At 36.0% G+C, this 27,500-nt stretch overlaps 1 protein-coding gene across 1 annotated transcript in view; it reads right to left on the reverse strand.

Moving 5' to 3' along the window:
• Positions 1-27,500, reverse strand: part of snx25 (sorting nexin 25) — a 44,572-nt gene that overhangs the window by 14,448 nt on the left and 2,624 nt on the right. The window contains exons 2-6 of the mRNA XM_039655059.2: positions 26,554-26,638; positions 10,236-10,452; positions 8,377-8,549; positions 4,062-4,248; positions 1,822-1,892 (exon numbers count right to left, since the gene is read on the reverse strand). Of these exons, the coding sequence (XP_039510993.1) occupies positions 1,822-1,892; positions 4,062-4,248; positions 8,377-8,549; positions 10,236-10,452; positions 26,554-26,638 (733 nt within the window). The remainder of the gene's footprint in view (positions 1-1,821; positions 1,893-4,061; positions 4,249-8,376; positions 8,550-10,235; positions 10,453-26,553; positions 26,639-27,500) is intronic.

Consider the following 27,500-nt stretch of genomic DNA (forward strand, 5'->3'; position numbering starts at 1 on the left):
CCGGGAGAAACCGGCTCTGATGATTGGAGGAGATTATGATGAAAAAAATCCAGGTTTCAGTTCCTTCTGCTTCATGTCACGTACACACACACACACACACCGCTGGACTCGTTTAAACAGGCTCGTTTCGCCTGAACACACCGCTAACTTGTTAATACCTTCCACTGAAAATCAATCAAAACGTAACGCAGAACAGATTGCATTGGAAACTTATAAAAGAAGCAATTATTAACAAATCATTGATTTAAAATGTTTTCAATAATAAATTAATGTTTAAACATTCAAAAACTACAATTAAAAACTCTAAAAACGGCTAAACTTAGGCAAAATTATTTTTTAATTATTTAATTAATTTTTGATTTAATTAATTTTTTATTATTGTTTTTAATATTTTTATTATTAAATTAAATGGCAAACATTACACACCCACAATTAAAAACTCTAAAACGGCTTAACTTAGGCAAAATTATTTTTTAATTTTTAATTATTTAATTAATTTAAAAAAAAAATTTTATTTAATTATTTTTTTATTATTTTTTTATTATTGTTTTTAATTTTTTTTTTTATTAAATTAAATGGCAAACATTACACACCTACAATTAAAAACTCTAAAACGGCTTAACTTAGGCAAAATTATTTTTTAATTTTTAATTATTTAATTAATTTAAAAAAAAAATTAAATTTAATTAATTTTTTATTATTTTTTTATTATTGTTTTTAATTTTTTTTTATTAAATTAAATGGCAAACATTACACACCTGAAGAATGAAGAACACTAAAAGTTGATATTTTTATCATTCATTTTATTTTTATGCTATTTCTGTATTGTTTTTCATTGTTATGTTTCCAAAGAACATTGCACACAATTTTAGGAAAAAATAAATAAACATTCAATTCAAACTGTATTCAAATTGTATTCATTTCAATAGCAAAAAAAAGTGCTAAAGAAAAGCTCACATTAGAAGAATAAAGAGAAAGAAAACTTCAAAAAGTTTAAACAAAATCAAATAAATAAATAAAATCATTCCATAAAAGTGAAAAAAATAAACATTGATAAACTAGTTTAAAACGGCGTAATATACGCAAAATCACACTATATAAATGTATTTAATTGCAAAAAATGCTTATATATTCATTTAATATTTATTGCAAAAAAAAAATCAGTATTTCAAACCTAAAGAGACTAAATCTGCCCTTTTTTCCATTAAAAACAAATATTGAATTTGATTTGATTTAGCTCCACCTTTCACACACCCTTAACATGACTGATTTTACACTCTTTTGACACAAAGTTTGAGAACGAGTCATTCAGAAGCATTTACCAAAGCACATTTAAAGAGTGAAATATCTGATGAGTTTTATGGGTAAATGTATAACCCGTCGGCCAATCACAGAGCTGCATACCAGCTCACGAAACAGCGGGCGAAACATCTCTGATGTAGAGCTTTGACTGATGGCAGATGCTCTCATGACCATTAGACTCCGTCATTACGGGCGATTAGAGAACGAAGCCGACCCTTTCAAGCTCATCATTAGACTCAGATGTAGACGGATGAAGAAATGTGACAACAGTCGTTTTTGGTAGCACTTTCCTTGAAGGGTGTGCGTTTATGCTCATGATGGTGCTGCATTCACTCACACAAATATATTTACGGTAGGATATCTTCATGGAACATGATCTCCACTTAATATCCTCATGATTTTTGGCATAAAGGTCAAATCGATCATTTTGACCCATGCAATGTGTGACATGTGACTGATTTAGTGAATCCCTAAATAAGGAGTGATATGATTGGCTGAGGAGTTTGAAGGTCATCTTACCTCTCTGTCTCTTCAGTTGTGGGATACTGCTGATTGTGGTCGCCTGAATGATCTCCACCACTATCTGATACCTGCAGGAACACAAAACCAGAGCAAAGTGGCTTTAACTAGTGTGTGATGTTCAACACACTCCAGTCCTTCTCTATATGAGTGTCAGTGTTCCTGAACTCCTGAAACGCCTCCATTGTAGTCTGGAGTTTCTCCCGGGAACGAACACGTCACAATATTCCTCATTATAATAATTCATGCGCAGAATAAAGGGGCGGGGCCTGGTTGAGTTAGTTAGTAGTGTGTTAAACTGGCGGGACTTTCCCAAACACACTCGAAGCGCTCGACCAATCACAACTCACTGATCCAGCCGACCAATCAGAGCACAGTGTGCTTTCAGAAGGAGGAGACAGGATGTAAACAGAGCGTTAAATAAAAATAAAGTGATCAATAGTACTTACAGTAAGTATTAACAGTAAGTAATGAGCAATAGTGATACAACTGGCGAACCAAAACTGGAATTTGTCGTTTTGACTTTCACATGATGGTCACCATAAACTTATTATAAAACAATTATGCAAGATGATTATATTCATGCATATTTTGATTTGTGTGAAATGCATATATTCAGTGTTGTTATTGATACTAAAACACTAAAAGTTGTTTTTGGTCATTGGAAATAAGCTGAAATAAAAAAATATATATTTATGTGAAAATATATATAAAAAATAATTTATGAAGAGTTCAGATGCAAAAGCCTCTAAGTGCCATTTGAAATTTTCTTCTAGAATGATCATTTTTATCAAACTTGTATATTTAAGTTCAGTGATTTCACTTAAATGACAATGATGATTACCTATTAATTGTTATTTAAGTGAAATTACTGAACTTAAAAATACAAGTTTGATAAAAATCATCATTAAAGAAGAAAATTTCAAATGGCATTTAGAGGCTTTTGCATCTGAACTCTTCATATATATATATATATATATATATATATGAAATAAAATATATATAATATAAATATAAGATGAAAAACTTGACAGTTTGTTTACATACTAACATGACTAAAACTTAAAAGTTGAAGCTATAAAGAAATAACAAAATGACTAAAACAAACTAAAATCAAAACGAAATATAAACATATCAAATATTATACTATAATATAATTATATCAATAACACTGCATTTATCAGCTCCTAATCTAGTTATAGGCTTTCACAGTTGAGTAACAAACTAAATTAACAAAAAAAGCCTTAAATTACATAATAACAAAAGACTATCTGCAGAATAAAATTTCCACTAAACAACAACATCTGGAACAATATTCATACAGGCGAAACTCGAAAAATCAGAATATAACTTAAAAGGTGAAACTAATATATTATATAGACTCATTACATGCGAAGTGAGATATTTCAAGCCTTTATTTGTTATAATTTTGATGATTATGGGAAAACCTTTTCACAATACTCCAATTTTGAATTTGGGGTTTTCATATCTGTAATCCATAATCATCAAAATTATAACTAATACAGGCTTGAAATATCTCACTTTGCATGCAATGAGTCTATATAGTATATTAGTTTCACCTTTTAAGTTCAATTACTGAACTTTTGCACCATATTCAGATTTTTCGCACTAAAAACACATCAATGCTTTTATCTGCGTTCCCGGTCCATCATCGTCCTGTACGCCTGCGGATCGATGCGAGTTTCTCCCGTTCATCCAGAGCGGAACAAACGTCTTCTTCCAGCTCACCTCTTTAAAGAGTGATTTGTCTGAGGTGAAGGCAACAGAAATTGCTTTCAAACAGGACTATTTTTATCCTGAAGTAAATTAGTTTGGATGTGGCGAAATGGCCAAAACCCAGACAGCTTTAGTGAGTCATCCCATATATCTCTGACTGGAGCCATCAAAACACACAAAAACATTAACGAGGTGAAGTCTTGATGTGTTTCAGGCTCCTCATATTCTCCATTGTTGCGGCTCCTCTCTTCCCAGTCTGTCAGTAACGCTCTGTTTACTTCCTGTCTCCTCCTTCTGAAAGCACACTGTGCTCTGATTGGTCGGCTGGATCAGTGTGCTGTGATTGGTCGAGCGCTTCGAGTGTGTTTGGGAAAGTCCCGCCCATTTAACACAATACTAACTAACTCAACCAGGCCCCGCCCCTTTATTCTGCGCATGAATTATTATAATGAGGAATATAACCACCACTAAACACACGGAGAAGGCGGAGTGATGTGGGGTACCTGAGCTGTTTGAGGAACTGTATGTCGGAGCTGCTGCTGATGAGTTTGATGAACTCCTCGTAGGACGGCGCGTACGTGTACGCTTTCTTGTGATGCTCGTTCACCTGCTCTCGGTGCTCCAGCTGGGCGAGCAGCATGCGGTTGATGTAGTCCGGGTCGCTCAACACGTCCACCAGCGGCTTCAGCACTGCAGACACAAACGGAGAACAGTGTTGAGCCGGCAACATGAAGGAGAGTCATTAATGACATCATTTTTGGGTGAATTAACCCCTATGTATACGGGCCACCTACATTTACTTCACTATATTACTATTAAATCTTAAACAATATATCGATGGAAAGGTCTAAGACTGAGTCCTAAATAGACATTTTAGCGCTGTTTTTTTTTTCTCACAAATTATGAATGAACAGTAATATATGAATTTATGAAAAAAAAAAAGCGACGTGACAAAAAGTCGACGCACACACTTTTAATAATTGAAACTTTGGTTTTTAGTGCTAAAAGTTCATAATAAAACATAATCTAGTATTTGTCAGTAAAAAAAGATAAAATTATATTTTAAAAAGTAAGGTAAGAAGTCCACTAAAAAGTATAATATATGTATAAATATATAATTTATTATTATTATATCACATATTTTAGTAGTTATCATAAATTAGGTTATCATTTGAAAGCTTACGAACTCAGAATTCATCCTGTGAAAAACGTTTGGAAATTGGACGTTTCGTTACCATAGAAACGGTTTTTTTTTTTTATTAGGCCCCTCCCCTTTTGGGCATCATTTTGAGTCCCTTTTGAGTCTCAAGAATCCATATTTAGTGAGAGAAGTGATATTTGGATAGAAATGTATTAATTTGTTATGGCAGAAGGCATACAATTAAATTCAATGGAATTCAATGGCACCCGGTGGCTATTTTTGGTACTACGCCTAAACTAAATTTTTGTGATATCAACTTTAAATTTGGAACACAACTTGGTTAGATATATAGCTTTCATTTTATAGAAAAAAAATATTTTGTAAAATATTTATTTTATAATAAAACAAATATATTAATAAAGTATATTTGATTTACTGTAAATTATAACTTCGATAACTTTTTCATACTTTATTTTTTTGAAGTACTTTGAATAATTTTATTTCCTTTTCCTCTTCAGAACATGGTCATTGATAACAGAGCATATTTAAACAAAAAATAATAAAAACAAAATCTCAGCATGTTCAAAAGAGAAGAAAAAGAATATAGAAAAAAAGGAAGAAGCTAACTTACATTTCACTTCAGTAATAATCTATTATAATAATTCTTTAAAACAAGATCAAACTTAGGTCTATATTCCAAAGCATTCTTGAATTACAACCATTTAAGTTTGTATAGTGCATTTTAATGTCAATTATCAAAAGGTAAAGGGTTCAAGAGTTGTCATGAAGCGGAAGTTGCGCTCGTCTTTTCTTCCCTATTGATTTGAGACGTGCTGTATATCCGAGTGAAACGGCTTCTTCTGTATTTTTTGTTTGTTTATTAGACACTGATAAACTGCAGTTGAACCATAGTGCTGTACAGATAAAAAATAAAATCAGCAAATTTAACATAAAAAGGTTAAAAAAGCCAATGTAAAAAAAATAAGATTTCAACTCAAACAGAATTTGACTTAAACAAGAACAAATGTAGGTCGCGTCGCCATTGAAATGAATGGGATCGTGTCGCTGGCAGTGTGAACGGGGCTTCAGATACACTACAGCGTTTGAGGCGCTGTTCAGCCAATCAAGACCAGAGGCAGGGATTATGCAAATGAGTTACAAACCTACATAGGAAGTGAGACTGGAATTACTGACGACTCGTTTCAGGTCAGAATCACTTCTTTCTTTTACAGGTGCAACTCAAAAAAATGAGAATATGGTGCAAAAGTTCAGTAATTCAACTTAAAAGGTGAAACTAATATATCACATAGACGCATTATTTGTTATAATTTTTAAGATTATGGATTACAGATATGATGAAAACCTTTTCACAATATTGTAATTTCATAAACTGTAATCAAAATGATAACAAATAAAGGCTTGAAATATCTCACTTTGCATGTAATGAGTCTATATAATATATTAGTTTCACCTTTTAAGTTGAATTACTGAACTTTTGCACCTGTAGGACACAATAACTCTTATCTTTTACATTCTCGCATTGAAAGGAAATTAAAAAGCAGAAGTATAATAGAGGCTTTACTTTAATATCCCGGAGTAATCCATCATTTCATTTCTCAGACATCAGCTTTAGTCTCTCTCCAGTCTCCAATAATAGATGTCATTAGTAATTTCATGGCAAATCAAAGGCAATTACAATCACACATCTGGTGCTTTTAGAAAAGATCCTGGAATCAATTTTGTGATTTGTAAAAAAACAAGAAAAAAAAAAATGCACAACCGTGCGGTCGAGAAGCTTTCCTCAAATCTAATTCTCAAGCTGCGACACGGTCAGTGAATGAAGCTCTTGTTCTGTGAACCAAATCTCATTTCCATCCATGAAAGCAAATCATGTCTCCTTATCAAAGTCGTGTACTTGTGTTTCAGAAATATCTTCTTCATTAAACCACACCGACGGACACGAGCTACTCTGTGTGGGAGAAATATCGCTTTATTGCATTCCAAATGAATTGATGCTAATCATATTTCCTATGATGAATAAAAGTGCAAAGGAACAGCATTTATTTGAAATTGAAATATCTTGTAATATACTATAATAATAATAATATGCCTGTAGCTCAAACCATGCTAAAGTCAGGAAATGCATGAACTACTGTAATAAAATGAAACGCAAGTCTCTTTTGATTAAAGTGACATGTAATAAACTGGTGTCATATAACAATGAAACGCTAACAGCACACAGGAAGATCTGTCTTGCGTTCCTTGATTATATATATATGATGTTTTGAAGTTTTTATGCAAAAACAAGAATCTGAGGTCACGAACTGAGTCTGACAAGTAGAGATGCACAGATTAAAAAAAAAAAAAAATCACATGATCAGTGCCCATTATATCCTGTCAATCAAAAAAATCTTGTGCTGAATTTCATATATAAATATATGAACATTAACCCTTGTGCATCAATTAAAAAAAGTTACACAGGTAAAAAGAGGACAAAAATGTCCATGTCAACAAAACTGTCATAAAAATGTGACGCTTTGGAGCACAGACTTAAGTTTGGTATCATTTTAGAGAAGACCCTTTGCAGATTATTGCTGAAGTGAAAAAATAATAATAAGTAAATCCAAAAAAAGTTATATAGTTTATGAAAATTATTTATAAAAAATATTTTACATAAAATATATATTTTATAAATCAGGTTGAACTCAAAAATGCAATAAAATCAAAGCCATTCATCTAAATAGGTTGTGTTCCAAATTTGAGGTTGATTTCTCAATAAATGAGCTTTTGGTAACAGTTTGTTTGGGTGTAGTAACATATTTTCCCCATTGGGTGGCAGCAAAACCCCACTGGAGCTCACAGTGACTTCTCTCTCAGTCTTACAAACACACACACATATTTTTTAATAACACACATACTAACCACACTCTGACATCCATACCAACACACCCACACAAATATCGTTGCATAATTTATCCAGTTGGCTCTATAGTATGCCGAAGCAAAAAACAGGAATAAAGCGATATTTGTTTTATAGGCCAAACTTAAAAAAAATGAAACCATCTGATAAAAAATAGTAAAAAATAAACATTTGAAGCCTTGCCATCAGAATAAAAGCCTCTTAACAAAGATTGCATCATTTTATAGTTAACTGAACCGGGGATTAAAAATGGCAGTTTTAATGGGGACATTTTTGTCCAAAAGGTGCTGAGAGGGAGTATTTTTTATACCTAATGCAAAAAATATTTTTTTTTTAAGAAAATAACGGTGAAATAGTAAAATTCCAATAAAAATACACACCTGTGCCAAGTTTTTTGCAGTTAGCTTTAACACAGGCAAAGTGATCAAAAAAACAAAACTACAAAATGTCCATAAGGATGCACAAGGGTTATGGAAGTTCCCCAAACAGGAAGTGCCGCCCGTCGTCGGAAGGTCGTCAGGAATAAGACGGACAAGCAATGAGCAATATCAACGAGATCAAACATGTTTACGTTGCTAAGAGTGGTTGTGTGGTGATTGGGTGATGCGGTCACAGCTGTGTTCTATTGTAAATAAAGACACAGCTGTTGACCAATCAGAATCAAGGACTGGAACGCACCGTTTTATAACTCTGCATAATCGGCTGAGAAATGTCCTATGTGGATCTGTTCAGACAAGCACAGAATGAGCGGGGTCACCTTTAGTGGTGACGACCTCCACCAGCAGGAGGCGCAGGCTGCGGGAGCGGGCGTCCCGTACGGGGAGCAGGCGCAGCATTAGCAGACGCGCACAACAGCGCAGGAAACGCAACTCCTCATCCGGACTCATCAGACACGCGTGCAGCGGGAACGCACGAGGATCTTCCTCCAGCCTGGACACACACACACACACAGAGACACACGGTCTATTACATTATAACTATCATGACAATAAAGCAGTATGAAATTATATATGATATGATTTTTAAAAGTTAGACATTTTTTGCATGACATGATATTATTATATAATATTTGCTATTTAAATTTTGCCAGAGTGATTTATTGGCATGATTGTTTTGCATATTGCTGAAAAAAAAAAATTATATAAAAAATTAATTGCGATTAATCGCATCCAAAATAAAAGTCTCTGTTTACATAATATATTTGTGTGTGTTGTAAATAATTATTTTGTATAAATAAATACCTATGCATGCACGTATATATTTAAGAATTATTTGCGCTTAAATTCTGTGTATATATAAAAATACATAATCTATATTATATAAATATTTTATATATGAATAACACATTTTTTTAATGTATATATTTAAGAATTATTTGTGCTTAAATTCTGTATATAAAAATACATAATCTATATTATATAAATATAAATATTTTATATATGAATAACACATTTTCTTAAATATATACATGCATGTGTGTGTATTTATATATACAAAATAATTATATACAGCACACACAAATATATTATGTAAACACAGACTTTTATTTTGGATGCGATTAATCGCAATTAATTTTTGCACAGCCCTATATTTTTATATATATTTTTTTTCAGCAATATGCAAAACAATCATGCCAATAAATTACTCTGGAAAAATTAATAAAAACAGAAATTTTGTTTATTTTATTTTTCATTCTAAATATATTTAATTTTAATATATTCTATATTATAATATAGATTTTATGTTATTTTAATCTTCTTCTTTGGCAATGTGCAAAACAATCATGCCAATAAAGCACTCAAAAAAATTAAACTGCAAGAGAAAGAAAATAACGTCTTGTTTGTTTAATTTACTCAATGCAATCACAACATTAAAGCATTAAAATGATGAAACAGTAAGAGATCACATCAGAAGATGACATCATATATGAAGGAGAAATATTACAAACACTGACGGTCAGATGAGAGGAAGAACAGAGGCAACAGAAGACGTCCGTCCACTCAGCTAATGAGCTGTGCAGATCGATCGCTGACACACACACACACACACGGCGGGCAGATATGCTCATTACTGCATCCACATCCATCACACACACAATCTTACACACACACAGTGGTCAGATATGCTCAATACTCAATTACAGACAGCATTCAAACACACACGACAGGCAGATATGCTCATTATAACTATATCTACATCCATCACACACACTGACAGAGAAAGTGTGTGTAAGATTGTCTGTGCAGAAGTGTAAATTTGAAATATTATTCAATCAAACTAAAACATTTGAATCTCCAGAGTGTGTGTTTGACCTATATTATTCATGTTACTTTAATTATATTTAATATGCAGTAAATCCGTCATGAACAAGTTATTGACCGTTTAAATGTTTATTTTTCAATAAATGACATAATTATGTCATTGAAAAGTTGGTACTGTAACGTTATTGTTATGAAAACGGCATAAAGCGCAATTCAAATATACACAGATCAGTCGTTATTATAATTTTTACCTTTAATATAAAAGAATTGCAATAGACAATCATGCATGATGAAAACAAAGCGGTGAACAGAACCTGCCGGTTCACCTTCCTCAACGCAGTGTTGTGCGTCTCACCGTGTGTTAGCAGCTTTGAGGTCGCAGAAGTGTGTGTGGAGGGTCTTGACCGTGTCGTTACACACCAGGTTGACCACGTCCACCTCGGAGAGACGCATGCGCAGCTGTTTGATCATTTCCCAGAAGTCCTCCGACAGCATCTGGTACAGCTGGCCCTCATCTCGGCTCAGCGGGACGTACCACGACAGGATATAGTCCCGGTAGCTGTAGTCAAACACTGACAACAAGGAGAGACTTCTTACTGGTTTATAAAGCAATTTTTTTTACTGATATTCACAACCATATTCAAAATCATAATAATTTTTCAGACAAAACGCTTATTATTTTGCAAACTGCCATCATCCTTATCAAGTAAAATATTTTAATAGACTAAAATTGTATGCAATTTCGGTCAGAATGAATCAATGGACTACAATGTATGATGTTATATATATATATATATATATAGATATAACATCATATATATATATATATATATATATATATATGCATAATATAATATTTTGTAGAAATATACTTTATATAAAATAAATTATTTACATGATTTTTTTAATAGATATTTTTACATTTTGTAAAAAAAAATAATATATATATATATATTGTAAAATATATATATATATATATATATATATATATGCATAATATTATAATATTTTGTAGAAATATACTTTATATAAAATAAATTATTTACATGATTTTTTAATACATATTTTTACATTTTGTAAAAAAATATATATATATTGTAAAATTTAAAAAAAAAAATATATATATTAGGGCTGTGCAAAAGTTAATTGCGATTAATCGCATCCAAAATAAAAGTCTGTGTTTACATAATATATTTGTGTGTGCTGTATATAATTATTTTGTATATATAAATACCTATGCATGCATGTATATATTTAAGAATTATTTGCGCTTAAATTCTGTATATATTTATAAATACATAATCAATATTATATAAATATAAATATTTTATATATGAATAACACATGGTCTTAAATATATACATGCATGTGTGTGTATTTATATATACAAAATAATTATATACAGCACACACACATATATTATGTAAACACAGACTTTTATTTTGGATGCGATTAATCGCAATTAATTTTTGCACAGCCCTAATATATATATATATATATAAACATATTTTATTTTTTACAAAATATTAAAATGTACTTTTTATATGGAATTATATGCTTGAAATTGAAGTTAGGTGGGGATTTGATTGGATGGTTGTGTTTTAGCCATGTGAGTGACAGGCTATAGTCCCGCCCACATCATCAGAGAAGAGAAGAGATGCTGCGAGAGGAACTTGTTCTCATTCAAGATTATTAAAAGAATAATAATGTGCACCGATAAATCGTTTATATCGTAATAACCACTGCAATATCCCACTGGGGGAAAATAATTGCATTATAAATTTTGCATTTTCACTTCTCCAAAACTTAACGCCACACACACACACACACAACGGCAGATGGCATGAATGTGATGCCACTACCAGAGGATTACCAACGACTGCAGACTACAGTCCTCTTATGACACTCGAATCCTGCGCCCAACACACACACACACACACGCGGTCCACACGAACAGATCGAGAGTGACAGTGACACCCTTTGTGCAGCCGTTTCTGAACGCTTGGTTTGCAGGCATTTTTACTCCCAGCCGAGGAGAACTATTTATAGTCACAGTGACCTCATAAAATGTGCTGACTTTCCCCAGCTGAGCAACAGGAAGTGATGCGTAACCCGTTCCCATGCCGTTTCCTTCAGGCGGCTTCCTCTTTATCAAGTGACACGGCGGAAAACACGCAAGACCGAGAACTCGAGTAATTCTGTCACACTGTCGACTGCAAGAAAGACTATTTATAGTAAATAATAAAAAAATAAACATTTAAATTAATACAAAATACTAGATATACACATAAAATAAAAATATAATAATAAAAATAAAATATAACAGATAAAAATGAAGTAAAAAAAACAATAAAAAATGAATAAAAACTTGCTGAAAAGATGCTAGATAGTTCGTAAAAATGTATTTTAAATCAGATTACACAGGAATTATAAAGGTAATAGAGAATATTTCTAAGATTGAAGGACTAATTAAGCAACAAAAGCCTGAACAAAAACCGGAGGAAAATGTAAGTCGTTATTCACTGATTATATCTCAATTTGATTCGAACAATGATTCATTTTTGTATGAATAACTACTACAGCTTTTCAGCATGAGGTTGGCAAACATCACTAATGAGGATGAAATTACATCTAATTTACTCAATTCATAAATGTGACACCCAGCTGTGCTCAGACACAGGAGGAAGAGTCAGACGAGCTCAGAAACGTCTTCAGTGAGTTTCATTCATTCGGTTTAACAAGACCTGTGATTCATGAGTCACTGAAGCTCGATGCAGTTTTATACACTCATCCTGTCAGGAGAGAGCGAATGTGACGGGCACAGATTACTCAGGTGCTCTTTTGACTTGGACTAGAATGCAGTCACCTAGCAACCACTCGAAAATGCCTAGCAACGCCCTAGCAACCACCTAGAAGACCCTAGCAACTGAACAGCAACACATTTAAAACCTCTGAATACTTAAGGGTGGGCTTTTTTGACTTGGACTAGTATTAAATTACCTAGAAACTACTCTGAACAGCCTAAAATTCTTAGAAAATGCCTTGTAAGAACCTAGTAACCACAAGAACACCCTAGCAACTGCACAGCAACACATTTAAAACCTCTGAGAACTTGAGGGTGGGCTCCTTTCACTTGGACTAGTATTAAAATTACCTAGCAACAACCACTCTGAACAGCCTAAAATCTTTAGAAAATGCCTTGTAACACCCTAGCAACCACGAGAACACCCTAGCAACTGCACCGCAACACATTTAAAACTGCCGAGAACTTAAGAGTGGGCTCTTTTGACTTGGACTAGTATTCAATCACCTAGCAACCACTCTGAACAGCCTAAAATCCTTAGAAACTGCCTAGTAATACCCTGGCAACCACAAGAACACCCTAGCGACTGCACAGCAACACATTTAAAACCGCTGAGAACTTGAGGGTGGGTTCTTTTGACTTGAAATAGTATTCAATCACCTAGCAACCACTCTGAACAGCCTAAAATCCTTAGAAACTGCCTAGTAATACCCTAGCAACCACAAGAACACCCTAGCGACTGCACAGCAACACATTTAAAACCTCTGAGAACTTGAGGGTGGGCTCCTTTCACTTGGACTAGTATTAAAATTACCTAGCAACCACTCTGAACAGCCTAAAATCTTTAGAAAATGCCTTGCAACACCCTAGCAACCACGAGAACACCCTAGCAACTGCACCGCAACACATTTAAAACTGCCGAGAACTTAAGAGTGGGCTCTTTTGACTTGAAATAGTATTCAATCACCTAGCAACCACTCTGAACAGCCTAAAATCCTTAGAAACTGCCTAGTAATACCCTAGCAACCACAAGAACACCCTAGCGACTGCACAGCAACACATTTAAAACCGCTGAGAACTTGAGAGTGGGCTCTTTTGACTTGGACTAGTATTCAATCACCTAGCAACCACTCTGAACAGCCTAAAATCTTTAGAAACTGCCTTGTAACACCCTAGCAACCACGAGAACACCCTAGCGACTGCACAGCAACACATTTAAAACCGCTGAGAACTTGAGAGTGGGCTCTTTTGACTTGGACTAGTATTCAATCACCTAGCAACCACTCTGAACAGCCTAAAATACTTAGAAAATGCCCAGTAACACCCTAGCAACTACAAGAACACCCTAGCAACTGCAGAGCAACACATTTAAAACTGCTGAGAACTTGAGGGCGGGTTCTTTTGACTTGGACTAGTATTCAATCACCTAGCAACCACTCTGAACAGCCTAAAATCCTTAGAAAATGCCCAGTAACACCCTAGCAACTACAAGAACACCCTAGCAACTGCACAGCAACACATTTAAAACCGCTGAGAACTTGAGAGTGGGCTCTTTTGACTTGGACTAGTATTCAATCACCTAGCAACCACTCTGAACAGCCTAAAATCCTTAGAAACTGCCTTGTAACACCCTAGCAACCACATGGAACACCCTAGCAATTGTTTTTATATTTTCACATAAAACTATTGAATTACTTCAGTAGATTTGGAATATAATGCATGAGACATATAGACTACTTTTGTGGTGAGATTTTCTCCTGGTGGATAACAAAACACTAAAAAAACTAGTTATCATTCTAGTCTTAAAGCCATATATAGCAGAAAGATGAAATCAAATAAAAAATAAATTAGTTGAAAAATCATAAATGCCTTGTTGACAATAAACTGAAATTAGATTGTTTTGAAGCTCTAAAATGATTAACTGGAAATAAATAAAAACTATAATGAAATAAAAATAAATGAAACAAATAGCATTCAAATTATTAACAAATTAATATTCAAAAATAATAATAATGATAAAAAAATATTCAAAATATTAATACAATTATAATAACATTTAAATAAAAATGTCAATAACACTGACCTATAAAAAAGCTGACCTTTAAACTTATAGTATAGTATAACTCTCTCCACGTTTTACACTCAATAATAACGTCCATCATAAGACTGCTATTGTGGCTTCGCTGATCATGGACTAACCAACCATGAACTAAATCTCAGTAAATAAATAAATAAATAATGAGACAGTTGAGTCATTCAGGTTGTTCACAGGAAGCACAGCTTTGCTATAAATACAACATGAGAGAAACAGTGTCTTTAATTATTTAAAGCTCGAATCAATGTGGTCCAGAAAACAACAAACCACTCCAGCCGTAGCTAAAGCATCATTTTTCATTTGTCGTGTATTTTCTTCCTTGACCAGCAATAATGACCACTGACGACTTGAATTGAATAAACTGAACTGTTTACTGAAGTTTCTGAACTTGAATCATTAGATACAGCGCTCGCACATGAAAACAATCTCTTTCTCTTTTTTTCCTCACATACACTGATGCATTATTGGTAGAATTCTCTTAAAGCTGAACACCCCCATTAATGTCAAACTGTTTCCGTTATTATTAAAGATAACAAATTCACATTTCTATTCTGATTAATTCACAACATCCTCCCCCCCATGAACAAATGTTCATCAACTTAAATCTCTAATGCATAAAGCAATTGAACGGGTCTCTTCAACACAGTCCCTGTGGATGTACGCAAAGCACAGGATCTAACTTTGCCATCTCTGCCTGGAAACAGCTCTTCAATCTTTCCCAATTTCCAGGTTTGTCTCGGCATATTGACATCTCCTATGAGCACAACGTCACCCATTTTCAACTGAGTAGGTTTCTGCGTGTTGCAGGAATGTGCAGATTTCAGATCCAGTAGATAATCCCTCCTCCAACGATTCCACAGGTTGGTCATGAGTCGGTTTCTGTATCTCCACCTTCTTGTCATATCACCCTTACTCACAGTGGGATGATCATAGTCGGCTGGAAATGGTTTTGGAGGTAGTGAAGTGAGTCGTTCACCAACTAAGAAATGTGCTGGCGTTAGTGGCTGCGGCTCATCAAGCTCATTGTGAACAAAAGTGAGAGGTCTGGAATTCAGTATGGCTTCTACTTCTGCAAGAAGCGTAGACATTTCTTCAAATGTGAGCGATGCCTTTCCTAGCACCTTCCTCATGCTCATTTTCACAGACCTTACAAGTCTTTCCCAAAATCCACCCCACCAGGCAGCTCGTTCTACAATGAAACGCCAAGTTATTCCTTTTCCTGAGAAGTATTCCAGGATTTGTGGATCTTTGATGGCTTTCCACAGCTCACTAAGGTCTTGGTTTGCTCTTTTAAAGGTTTTGGCGTTGTCCGAATAGATGACTTTACACAACCCTCTTCTGGAAATAAATCGCTTGAGTGCTAACAAGAAACTCTCTGTCGACTGACTTGAAACCAGTTCTAAATGCACCGCTCTCGTGACAGCACATGTAAACAGAGCAACATAAGCCTTGCATAATGCACGATCACCCTTCACATACAGCGGTCCTGCAAAGTCTATGCCAGTCACTTCAAATGGTGGTTTCTCAGATACTCTGTCCCTTGGCAATGGAGCCGTGTCCTGCTGTGCGGGCTTGACTTTGAATCTCTTACACACAGTACATTTTGACAAAACACCTTTAACGATTTGTCTGGCTCTCAAAATCCAGTATCTACTTCTTGTTTGCACTAGTGTGTCTCTCAAACCAGAATGCATGATGAATTCATGGTTGTACTGGACCAGCAACTCACAATATCTGTCTTTGTTGGGCAAAATCCATGGATGTTTCTCTCTGTAGCTGAAGTCTGACTGTTGGAGTCTGCCTCCAACACAGAGCAATTCGTCCTCGTCCAGAAAAGGTCTTAAATCTCTGATTTTTGAGTCTGCGTTCAATGTCTTTCCAGCTTTCAGCGAACTGATTTCAGGACTGAAGCTTCTTTCTTGTGTCAACTTTATCCAATACTTTTCAGCTTCAAACATTTCATCTGCAGTCAACTCACCACGCATCTTGGAGCTTGAACTGGCATTATGCACAAACCGCTTAATCCAAGCAGTAACTCGCAGAACTCGCTTTAGCTTACTGTACTTCATTAAGTCCACAACAGGTTCCTTTTCTCGTTTTTCACCGCTGCTGAGTTGCACCACAATCTGCTGATCTTGTGTTAACTCACTAACCACAATTTCGTCACTTGTCTCTTCTTCACTTTCTTCCAACGGATTCAGTGTAGTCAGAAATGAAGGTCCGTTCCACCAAATCTCACTTTCCTTCAGGTTAGCTACAGTCAGACCTCTGGTGGGAAGGTCTGCAGGATTGAACTTGCTCCTACAGTGAGACCACATTTCAGGATTGGTTAAAAGCTGAATTTCTGACACTCTGTTTGCCACAAACTGTTTCCATTTGTGAGCTGGACTGTGAATCCACTGCAGCACAATCATCGAATCCGTCCACATATGAACTTGATGAAGCTCCATATTCAGAGGCTTTAACAGACTGTTTCCGAGTCTCGCTCCAATTACTGCTCCCATCAGCTCAAGACGGGGCAGTGAGATCTTCTTCAATGGGGCTACCCTGGACTTTGAAGCAACGAGGCATGTTGTTTTTGTTCCATCATCAGCTACTCGAAGCAGGTAAGCAACAGTGCTATAAGCTTTCTCGCTTGCGTCACAGAACACATGGAGTTGATGTGCGTTGTGTCTATGCATGCTTTTTGATCCATACCAACGAGGAATGTGTATGTGATGGATCTGTGGTAGCTCTGCACACCATCCTTGCCATTCTTGTGCAAGATCCGAGGGCAGCTCCTCATCCCAGCCAAGTCCTCGTATCCACAGCTCTTGGAAAAGACATTTTACTCGCACAGTAAATGGAGTCAGAAACCCTATTGGGTCGAATATGCGAGCAGATAGCTTTAGAACACTTCTTTTAGTATTCTCTCTCTTCGCTACAGCGTCCAACAGTGCAGTCAGGTCAAAAACAAATTCATCTGTTTGAGTTCTCCATACCAAGCCTAGTACCTTCAGCACTGATCCATGCGTTTCTGTCTCCTCAGCAGGTTCACTCATTGTCTCCTTCCATTTTTCCTTCAATGCAGCACAGTTGGTTGTCCATTTGCAAAGATTCATTCCAGCTGCAGACATAATCTCCTTTGCACAAGTAGTTATGTGGAAAGCATTCTCAACATCACTTGCACTCGAGATTAAGTCGTCAACATAAAGTGATTCTCTGATGATCCTTACTACTTCAGGAAATTGGTGTTCATATTCCTTCAGATGCCTTCTTACTGTAGCCGCTAGGAGGAATGGGCTCGGGGAAACTCCAAACACCACTCTTGTCATCCGCAGTACACGTAGCCTTTCACCTGCGTCTTCATGAGGCAGTGCAGTGAACCATAGGAATCTCACTGCATCTCTATCCGTCTCAGCAAGAGAAATCTGCAAGAAAGCCTTTTCAATGTCTGCAGTAAAAGCAATCTCATTCAGTCTGAATTTGATCAGTATGCCAAGCAGATCTGGATTCAGGTTAGGACCAGTAAGTAGACAGTCATTTAATGATGGAACCCCAACTTCATGTGATGAAGCATCAAATACTACTCTGAGCTTTGTGGTTACCTTGTCCTCTCGAAGAACAGCATGATGAGGCATGTAATACTTTACAGCGTTTGAAGATGATCCATTCTCCACAACATCTTCGACAATGCCCTGCTGAAGGTAATCATTCACCACTTCATTATATCTGTGATACATTACCACATCTGAGCGCAACCTCCTTTTCAGTCCTTCAAATCTTTTCTTTGCGATTCTGTAGTTATCTGGGAGCTCTGGTTTGTCAGGTCGCCATGGCAGCTCAACTTCATATCGCCCGTTCTTATACTGAGTAGTTTTTTCAAACATGCGAAGAGCATCCTCTTCTTCAGGGCTGTTGGACTGCTGCATGGTAATGCCAAGGGATTCGGTCTCCCAGAAGGCCTTCAAGCGTTCTGAAACCAGTGTGTCTTCATCGATATGGATGTGCATGCATGCTGCGTCGGAAACACTGGACATTGTGACTGGTCCCTGCACTGACCATCCAAAAATACTCTCAACGGCCACCAGTGCATCTGTGATTCTTTCCACTTGGCCTGACACCACATGCCAATAATAATCTGCACCAATCAGGAGAGACAACTCTGTATCACAAGTGCCTGGGTCTTGATAGTCTGCCAGCTGCAAGCCTTTTCGTTTCATTTCTGCTTGGATGTGCTCACCTGGAATCTTCATCACAGCAGTGCACACTTGTGGAGTTTCGAGAGCTTCCACTTCCACTTTCTGATCTTTGTTCCAGATGCTTTGCAGAGTTACCTTTACTGTGTTGCGCCTGGATGTTGCTGGTGCTGTGGATCCGAAGGTATGAAGAGTGAACGTTTCTTGCTTCATCACAGGTAATTTTAAAGCTCTCACTGTGTTCTCGCTGATGAAACTTCTCTGGCTGCCACCGTCCAGTAAGCAGCGAATGCTTTTACGTCCACCAGGTCCTTCTGCCCACGCTCTTACAGTCTGAAGGAGCACCGTGTTCTGCTTATCGGACTGCATTTTAACAGAATGGGAAGCAAATGAAGAAACTACATCATCTTTATCGTCGATGTCTGAAGTGGTTGTTTCTCCTTTCTCACACACAGTGCTATGATGCCTGCCACCACACACAGTACAGGACACTTTGGCTTTGCAGAATCTTGCTATATGCTTCTGTCCAAGACAAACAAAGCATCGTCCCAGTTTCATCAATTTTGCTTTTCGTGCAGCAATTTCAGTTACTGTACACAGTTCTGTTTTGTGCGCTGCGCTATCACAGAAAAGACAGTTTGGTATTTTTTGACTAGAGGTTTGCAGCACTGCAGCTGATGGCATGTTATGTTTTTTCTGCTTCATTTCAATTAATGTCTCTGGTCTTTTAAATGGTTTGTGGTAGCACTGGCTGTCTTTGGAATTACCTGACTTAATCAGTTGCATTGTTCTTTCTCTGCTCAAAATCTCGTTCTGCAGAAATTCCATAACTTCTGAGACTTTCCATTCATCACTGGATCCTCTTTGTCGACTGTACTGAAGTGCAATGTCTTCCGGAATCATTTGTAGCAGAACAGGGCATAACAAGCTGCCATATGCTTCTGATGCAATACCCAGCGATTCTAAGCTACGAATCTGTACTTCACATTCATCATAAAGTTGTCTCAAAGCACTCACGTCGTAGGATTTCTTCACTGGGCAGAGATTCAACAACTTGGTCATGTGCGCATTAATGAGCAGATCTTTTCTTCCGAACCGGTTCTGAAGCAGATCGATCGCGTGATCGTAATTGCTGTCTGTCAACATCAGTCCCGCTATAGCCTTTGAAGCAGCGCCGGCTACATATGTCTTTAAGTAATTAAACTTCTCTGTTTTGCTTAGCGCGTCATTTCTGTGAATGGCCGTTTCAAACTGATTCCAAAAGTCCTGCCACAAGCTAATGTCACCGCTGAACTTGTTGATGATTAACTTGGGTAACTTAACTGTTTGTCCGCGCTGCGCTGGTACTGCATCACGCGGCCTGCTATCAGTGTTTTCCCGAACTCTCTGCATCACGCGCCGCACGCGGGCTTTCGCGCTGATGACTCGCTGGCCATACTCCTCAGCGTCGACAACTTCATTTTCAAGATCCTCCACATCTGTATGCTCCTCTATTTCGTGATCTAACTCCAGCAGCGTTTCCTCTTTTGCAGATAACATGGCTAACAGTTCACATAATCTGTCAACGACTGGATCTTCCTTGCTAACCTCCGTTTCAATGTCTTGCAAAAGTCTCGTCGTGGAACCGCGCACAGCTCTCCGTTTTCTGTGTAGTCTTTCAAGTCGCTCCGCCATTTCGGATGTTGCTTGCAAGTTATCCCGGGTTTTCGGCACCAAAGAATGTCGTGTATTTTCTTCCTTGACCAGCAATAATGACCACTGACGACTTGAATTGAATAAACTGAACTGTTTACTGAAGTTTCTGAACTTGAATCATTAGATACAGCGCTCGCACATGAAAACAATCTCTTTCTCTTTTTTTCCTCACATACACTGATGCATTATTGGTAGAATTCTCTTAAAGCTGAACACCCCCATTAATGTCAAACTGTTTCCGTTATTATTAAAGATAACAAATTCACATTTCTATTCTGATTAATTCACAACATCATTATCTTTTGGTCCGTTTATCAGATTCTGACAGCACACATGAGTCGAACTGGATGTTTACGCCGCGTGACGTTAGTGCTGATGAGATTGTCATCTGTGCGTAAAAATAAAAAGGCATCCAGCAGGGGGTCTGATAACAACCAGCGTTTGCACTGCAGACGTATTCATTATCACATCATCACCAAAACATGCTGGAGAACCTGTACTGACATATTACAGTACATTCGGCTCTAAAGGTGCAACTCGAAAAATTAGAATATGGTGAAAAAGTTCAGTAATTCAACTTAAAATGTGAAACTAATATTAGAGACTCATTACACGCAAAGTGAGATATCATTTATCTTTATCATTTTGATGATTATTGCTTATGAAAACCCCAAAGTCAAAATTAGAAGCCTAGCAACACCCTAGCAACCACCTAGAACACCATGAAATTGTTAAAAGCTACATAGAGACGTCCTAGCAACCAACTAGAACACCATAGCAACACATTTAAAACCTCTGAAAACTTGACGTGGTTGATTTTGCAATCACTAAGAACACCCGGTCGCTAGCAACACGAGCAGTTTGTGAGCAGCAGAACACAGTGTGTGTGTGTGTGTGTGTGTGTAGTGGAGTGAAACACCCTACAGTCAGTATGAAGGACCCTCTGTGCGTCAGCTCTGTGTTGGTAACAGGGTCTCCAGTGTAACGACCTTTAAACGGATCAAACCGTGCAAGCAAGCTCATTATTATAATCATGATCTCATTCGCCTGCACGATTCATTACGAGCATTTCAGAAACACCCGCGGAGTGAGGCTGAATTCCTCATTCAGGTTAACACTATTAGCCGTCATGTTCAAGCAGCGGTTCCTGGTCATGTGATCATGAGACAGAGGTGCTCCAAACATGGTCTGAGAGAGTGTGATATTTATAAGTGCTGGAGTGGGAGTCTTTTGGTACCTCACGATTCGATTCGGATGATTCTTGAGTTTATGATTTGATTCAAAACAATGATTCGAGGTCACGATTCAAATCAAAACAATTCTTGAGTTCACTATTTGATTCAAAACAATGATTCTTGAGGTCACGATTCGAATCAATACAAATCATGAAGTCACGATTCGATTCAAAACAACGATTCTTGAGGTCACGATTCGGATCAAATCAATTCTTGAGTTCACTATTTGATTCAAAACAATGATTCTTGAGGTCACGATTCGAATCAAAACAAATCTTGAGGTCACGATTCGATTCAAAACAACGATTCTTGAGGTCACGATTCGGATCAAATCAATTCTTGAGTTCACTATTTGATTCAAAACAATGATTCTTGAGATCATGATTCAAATCAAAACAAATCTTGAGGTCACGATTCGATTCAAAACAACGATTCTTGAGGTCACGATTCGAATCAAAACAATTCTTGAGGTCACAATTCGATTCAAAACAATGATTCTTGAGATCATGATTCAAATCAAAACAATTCTTGAGTTCACTATTTGATTTAAAACAATGATTCTTGAGGTCACGATTCAAATCAAAACAATTTTTTTTTTTTTCAATTCTTGAGTTCACGATTTGATTCAAAACAACGATTCTTGAGGTCAAGATTCGAATCAAAACAATTCTTGAGGTTACGATACGATTCAAAACAACGATTCTTGAGGTCACGATTCGAATCAAAACAAATCTTGAGGTCACGATTCAATTCAAAACAACTATTCTTGAGGTCACGATTCAAATCAAAACAATTATTATTTTTTTTTTTTCAATTCTTGAGTTCACTATTTGATTCAAAACAATGATTCTTGAGGTCACGATTCAAATCAATACAAATCTTGAGGTCACAATTCGATTCAAGACAATTATTCTTAAGGTCACGATCTGATTCAAAACAACGATTCTTGAGGTCACGATTCAAATCAAAACAATTCTTGAGTTCACTATTTGATTCAAAACAACGATTCTTGAGGTCACGATTCGATTCAAAACAACGATTCTTGAGGTCACAATTCGAATCAAAACAAATCCTGAGGTCACAATTCGATTCAAAACAATGATTCTTGAGGTCATGATTCGATTCAAAAGAAATCTTGAGGTCACGATTCGGTTCAAAACAACGATTCTTGAGGTCACGAATCGAATCAAAACAATTCTTGAGTTCACTATTGGATTCAAAACAATGATTCTTGAGGTCACGATTCAAATCAATACAAATCTTGAGGTCACAATTCGATTCAAGACAATGATTATTAAGGTCACGATCTGATTCAAAACAACGATTCTTGAGGTCACGATTCAAATCAAAACAATTCTTGAGTTCACTATTTGATTCAAAACAACGATTCTTGAGGTCACAATTCGATTCAAAACAATGATTCTTGAGGTCACGATTCAAATCAAAACAATTGTTGAGTTCACTATTTGATTTAAAACAACGATTCTTGAGGTCACGATTCAAATCAAAACAATTATTATTATTTTTTTTCAATTCTTGAGTTCACTATTTGATTCAAAACAATGATTCTTGAGGTCACGATTCGAATCAAAACAAATCTTGAGGTCACGATTTCATTCAAAACAACGATTCTTGAGGTCACGATTCGAATCAAAACAATTCTTGAGGTTACGATACGATTCAAAACAACGATTCTTGAGGTCACGATTCGAATCAAAACAAATCTTGAGGTCACGATTCAATTCAAAACAACTATTCTTGAGGTCACAATACGATTCAAAACAATTCTTGAGGTCACGATTCGATTCAAAACATAATCATAAAAACTTTGTAAAAAATATCCAATATTTTTATATTTTTATATTATTTTTATAATAATGCATAGCCCACAGAGGCCATGCATTATGATGTTTCCGTCTCGTTTCCTGTAATATTGATAAATGTCATCATAACAAAAACAGAATAAGAGTATTGTTTACAAATAAACTGCTAAAAATTACTTTCATCCTAATTGTTTCCAAATATATAAAACATTGAATTATATATATATATATAATATTGTGTATATACATTATTTTTATATAAATTAAATAGTGCCGTCAAATCAAATCAATTAATTACGATGTTATATATCACACATATTATACTATTTATATTTACAGACTAAAAATATTTATATTTGACAACACTTAAAGAAAAGTAAATGTGAATTCAAATAAACACTACTAAGAAACTATAGCAAATTACAGTAATAAGAAAATGTAAAACAAGAAAAGTATCATAAGCTCAGAATATGAACAATTTAATGGAAAGTTCCACCATAACAGAAAAACAAACATTGTGTGTGTGTGTGTGTGTGTGTGTGTGTGTGTTGAGGTGAATGACATGTTTGATAGATGTAGTTAGTGGTTTGTGTTATAATGTCATTCCACCCACACAGTCCAACAGAGAGACAGATAATAAGACAAAAAGGAAAATGACAGCGACTGTTTTCTCAAGCCTACAGCAAAACAGCGAGAGAGAGACTATAACCATTCTTACACACACAATGATGGCGACCGGCATCCTAGAGCTTTTTTATTTTTAGCACAGACATGTGCAGCTAAACATATTCAAATACATTAATAACCGTTCGAATTCGATTTTTCTGAAAAGTGACAGCCCTAGGACAAAACTATAGGCCAATCATATTACATAAATATCAGACAAAAGGCCCATTTTTACTCTGATACCTTTATTTTAGGGGTGTATTACGGCATTCAGACATGATTTGATATTTTAATATCTATCTCTAATCGGCTCATTGAGACGGAGATCTGAACCGATCGGCTCCTGGACTCTAAAGCTCAGAGGTTTAGCTGAGAAATGCAGGTCTTGTGACCGGCAGAGGTCAAAGGTCAGGAAAACACCTCTGACGCTGATGTGTGCTGAGCAATATTCACCTCTAAACAATAACATGGACTATTTCACACAGGTGAAACTGGAAAAAGTTTATTTATTTCAGTAATTCAACTTAAAAGGTGAAACTAATATATTATATAGACTCATTACATGCAAAGTGAGATATTTCAAGCCTTTATTTGATATCATTTTGATGATTATGGATTACAGATATGAAAACCTAGCTATGAAAAGCCATATTTCACCCTCATGACGTCCTACAGTTTCATCATCAGGAAGGATAAGCGCTTGTGTTTGTCAGTCTAGCATCATTGCGACAGACAGGACAGATATCTCCCATCATCCTCTGCCAGACTGATACGCTTTACGGCCCCAAAGCCCAGCATGTTGAAAAGAGTGTGTCTGACGCAACCGGTGTGGATCCGTGCTCATTATAACAGCTAATATTACCCACAATCCACTGCGCTTTGCAGGAGGAACTACAAACGTGTGTAAAAAGCGTTTAAAAACTACAAACATGGCGGATATGTGAGATTTGAGTGACTAATCAAAGTATAACCTGATAAATGTAATGTTATCCGTGTTATATCTGCAATAACAATGTGGACTTTTATAAACATCCGTTAGGCCGTTCACTTTTAAATGCATCTTTATATGAGGAGTCTCGTCATGAAAGACCTGCGACTGCATCTGCATTTCTCTCCGACACTGGGAAATTAAATGAAATGAAAAGTGAAGGATTTAATCTTTGATAAGATGATTGACAGGCCAGTTTACCTGACAGGATGAGACAGAGAGCAACCGTTAAAGACGCAATTATATGATCTGATAGTTTGTCCCAAAGCTTGTGAACTCTTCTGATACACACTCAAAAGTATTTACTTTGGATTATTTGGAGTATTTACTAGTAGGCGAATTGAGACGCAGCACAAGTCATTCATTCATTCAAAGATTCATTCAAACGGATGATTCAGGAATGGATCATTGAATCATTGACTCGTTCAAAGACGCTGATTCATTCAGGAATTAATCATTGATTCGTTCAAAGACGCTGATTCATTGATTCATTCAAAGATCCTGATTCATTCAGGAATGGATAATTGAATCATTGATTCATTTAAAGACGCTGATTCATTCAGGAATGGATAATTGAATCATTGATCCGTTCAAAGACACTGATTCATTCAGGAATGGATAATTGAATCATTGATCCGTTCAAAGACACTGATTCATTCAGGAATGGATAATTGAATCATTGATCCGTTCAAAGACGCTGATTCATTCAGGAATGGATAATTGAATCATTGATCCGTTCAAAGACGCTGATTCATTCAGGAATGGATAATTGAATCATTGATCCGTTCAAAGACACTGATTCATTCAGGAATGGATAATTGAATCATTGATCCGTTCAAAGACGCTGATTCATTCAGGAATGGATAATTGAATCATTGATCCGTTCAAAGACACTGATTCATTCAGGAATGGATAATTGAATCATTGATCCGTTCAAAGACGCTGATTCAATCAGGAATGGATAATTGAATCATTGATCCGTTCAAAGACACTGATTCATTCAGGAATTCCGTTGCTTTTAAAAGTCACAATATTAAGTATAAAATCAGCATCACATTTTTCAGTTGTGCTGATATATTCAGGAAAAACACACTTGCTCTGGTCAAACGGCTAAAATCCTGCTACACACTCCTCCTGATCTACTTTTTCTTCAGTAAATGAACTGAGTCAAGCATGAGACTCCTCCTCACCTTCTTTAAGGGCTTTATCCACATTGAGAGAAACGACGACCCTCCTGGTCTGGGCCGAGTCCAGCAGAGGAACACAGAACCGGCCCTGCGGACCCAAGAACACCATCAGTCCCTCACAAACACACACGAGCTGCAGTGACATCAGTGTACATATATACTGTGCAAACCCATTCAGGGCTGAGGAGATCGACGAGGCATTACTCACTCTGATATTTACATCTGGATCAACTGAATCTTTACAGATCAATATTTGTGTTCTTGTTTTGTTTACTGTGTGTGTGTGTGTGTGTGTGTGTGTGTGTGTGTGTGTGTGTGTGTGTGTGTGTGTGTGTGTGTGTGTGTGTGTGTGTGTTTGTACCACAATAAACCTGGCTTTTTTATTTTATGTATTATATATTTCTAAATAAAAATGTAATTATTTATTTCAAATTATTTTAAAATCTATTCATAAATATTTGTTTATTTATTATTTTATTTTAATATATGAATATATAAATATTGTCTATCTATTTATCATCTATCTATCTGTCTGCCTATCTATCTATCTATCTATCTGTCTGTCTGTCTATCTGTCTGTCCCTCTATCTATCTATCTATCTATCTATCTATCTGTCTATCTATCTGTCTGTCTATCTGTCCCTCTATCTATCTATCTATCTGTCTGCCTATCTATCTATCTATCTATCTATCTATCTGTCTATATGTCCATCCATCCATCTATCTATCTATCTGTCTGTCTATCTATCTATCTGTCTATCTGTCTGTCTGTCTATATGTCCATCCATTTATCTATCTATCTATCTATCTATCTATCTATCTATCTATCTATCTATCTATCTATCTATCTATCTATCTATCTATCTGTCTGCCTATCTATCTATCTATCTATCTATCTATCTATCTATCTATCTATCTATCTATCTATCTGTCTATCTGTCTATCTGTCT

Source organism: Pimephales promelas, chromosome 9 (assembly GCF_988280905.1).
Source record: "Pimephales promelas chromosome 9, fPimPro1.hap1.1, whole genome shotgun sequence".
Lineage (NCBI taxonomy): Eukaryota > Metazoa > Chordata > Actinopteri > Cypriniformes > Leuciscidae > Pimephales > Pimephales promelas.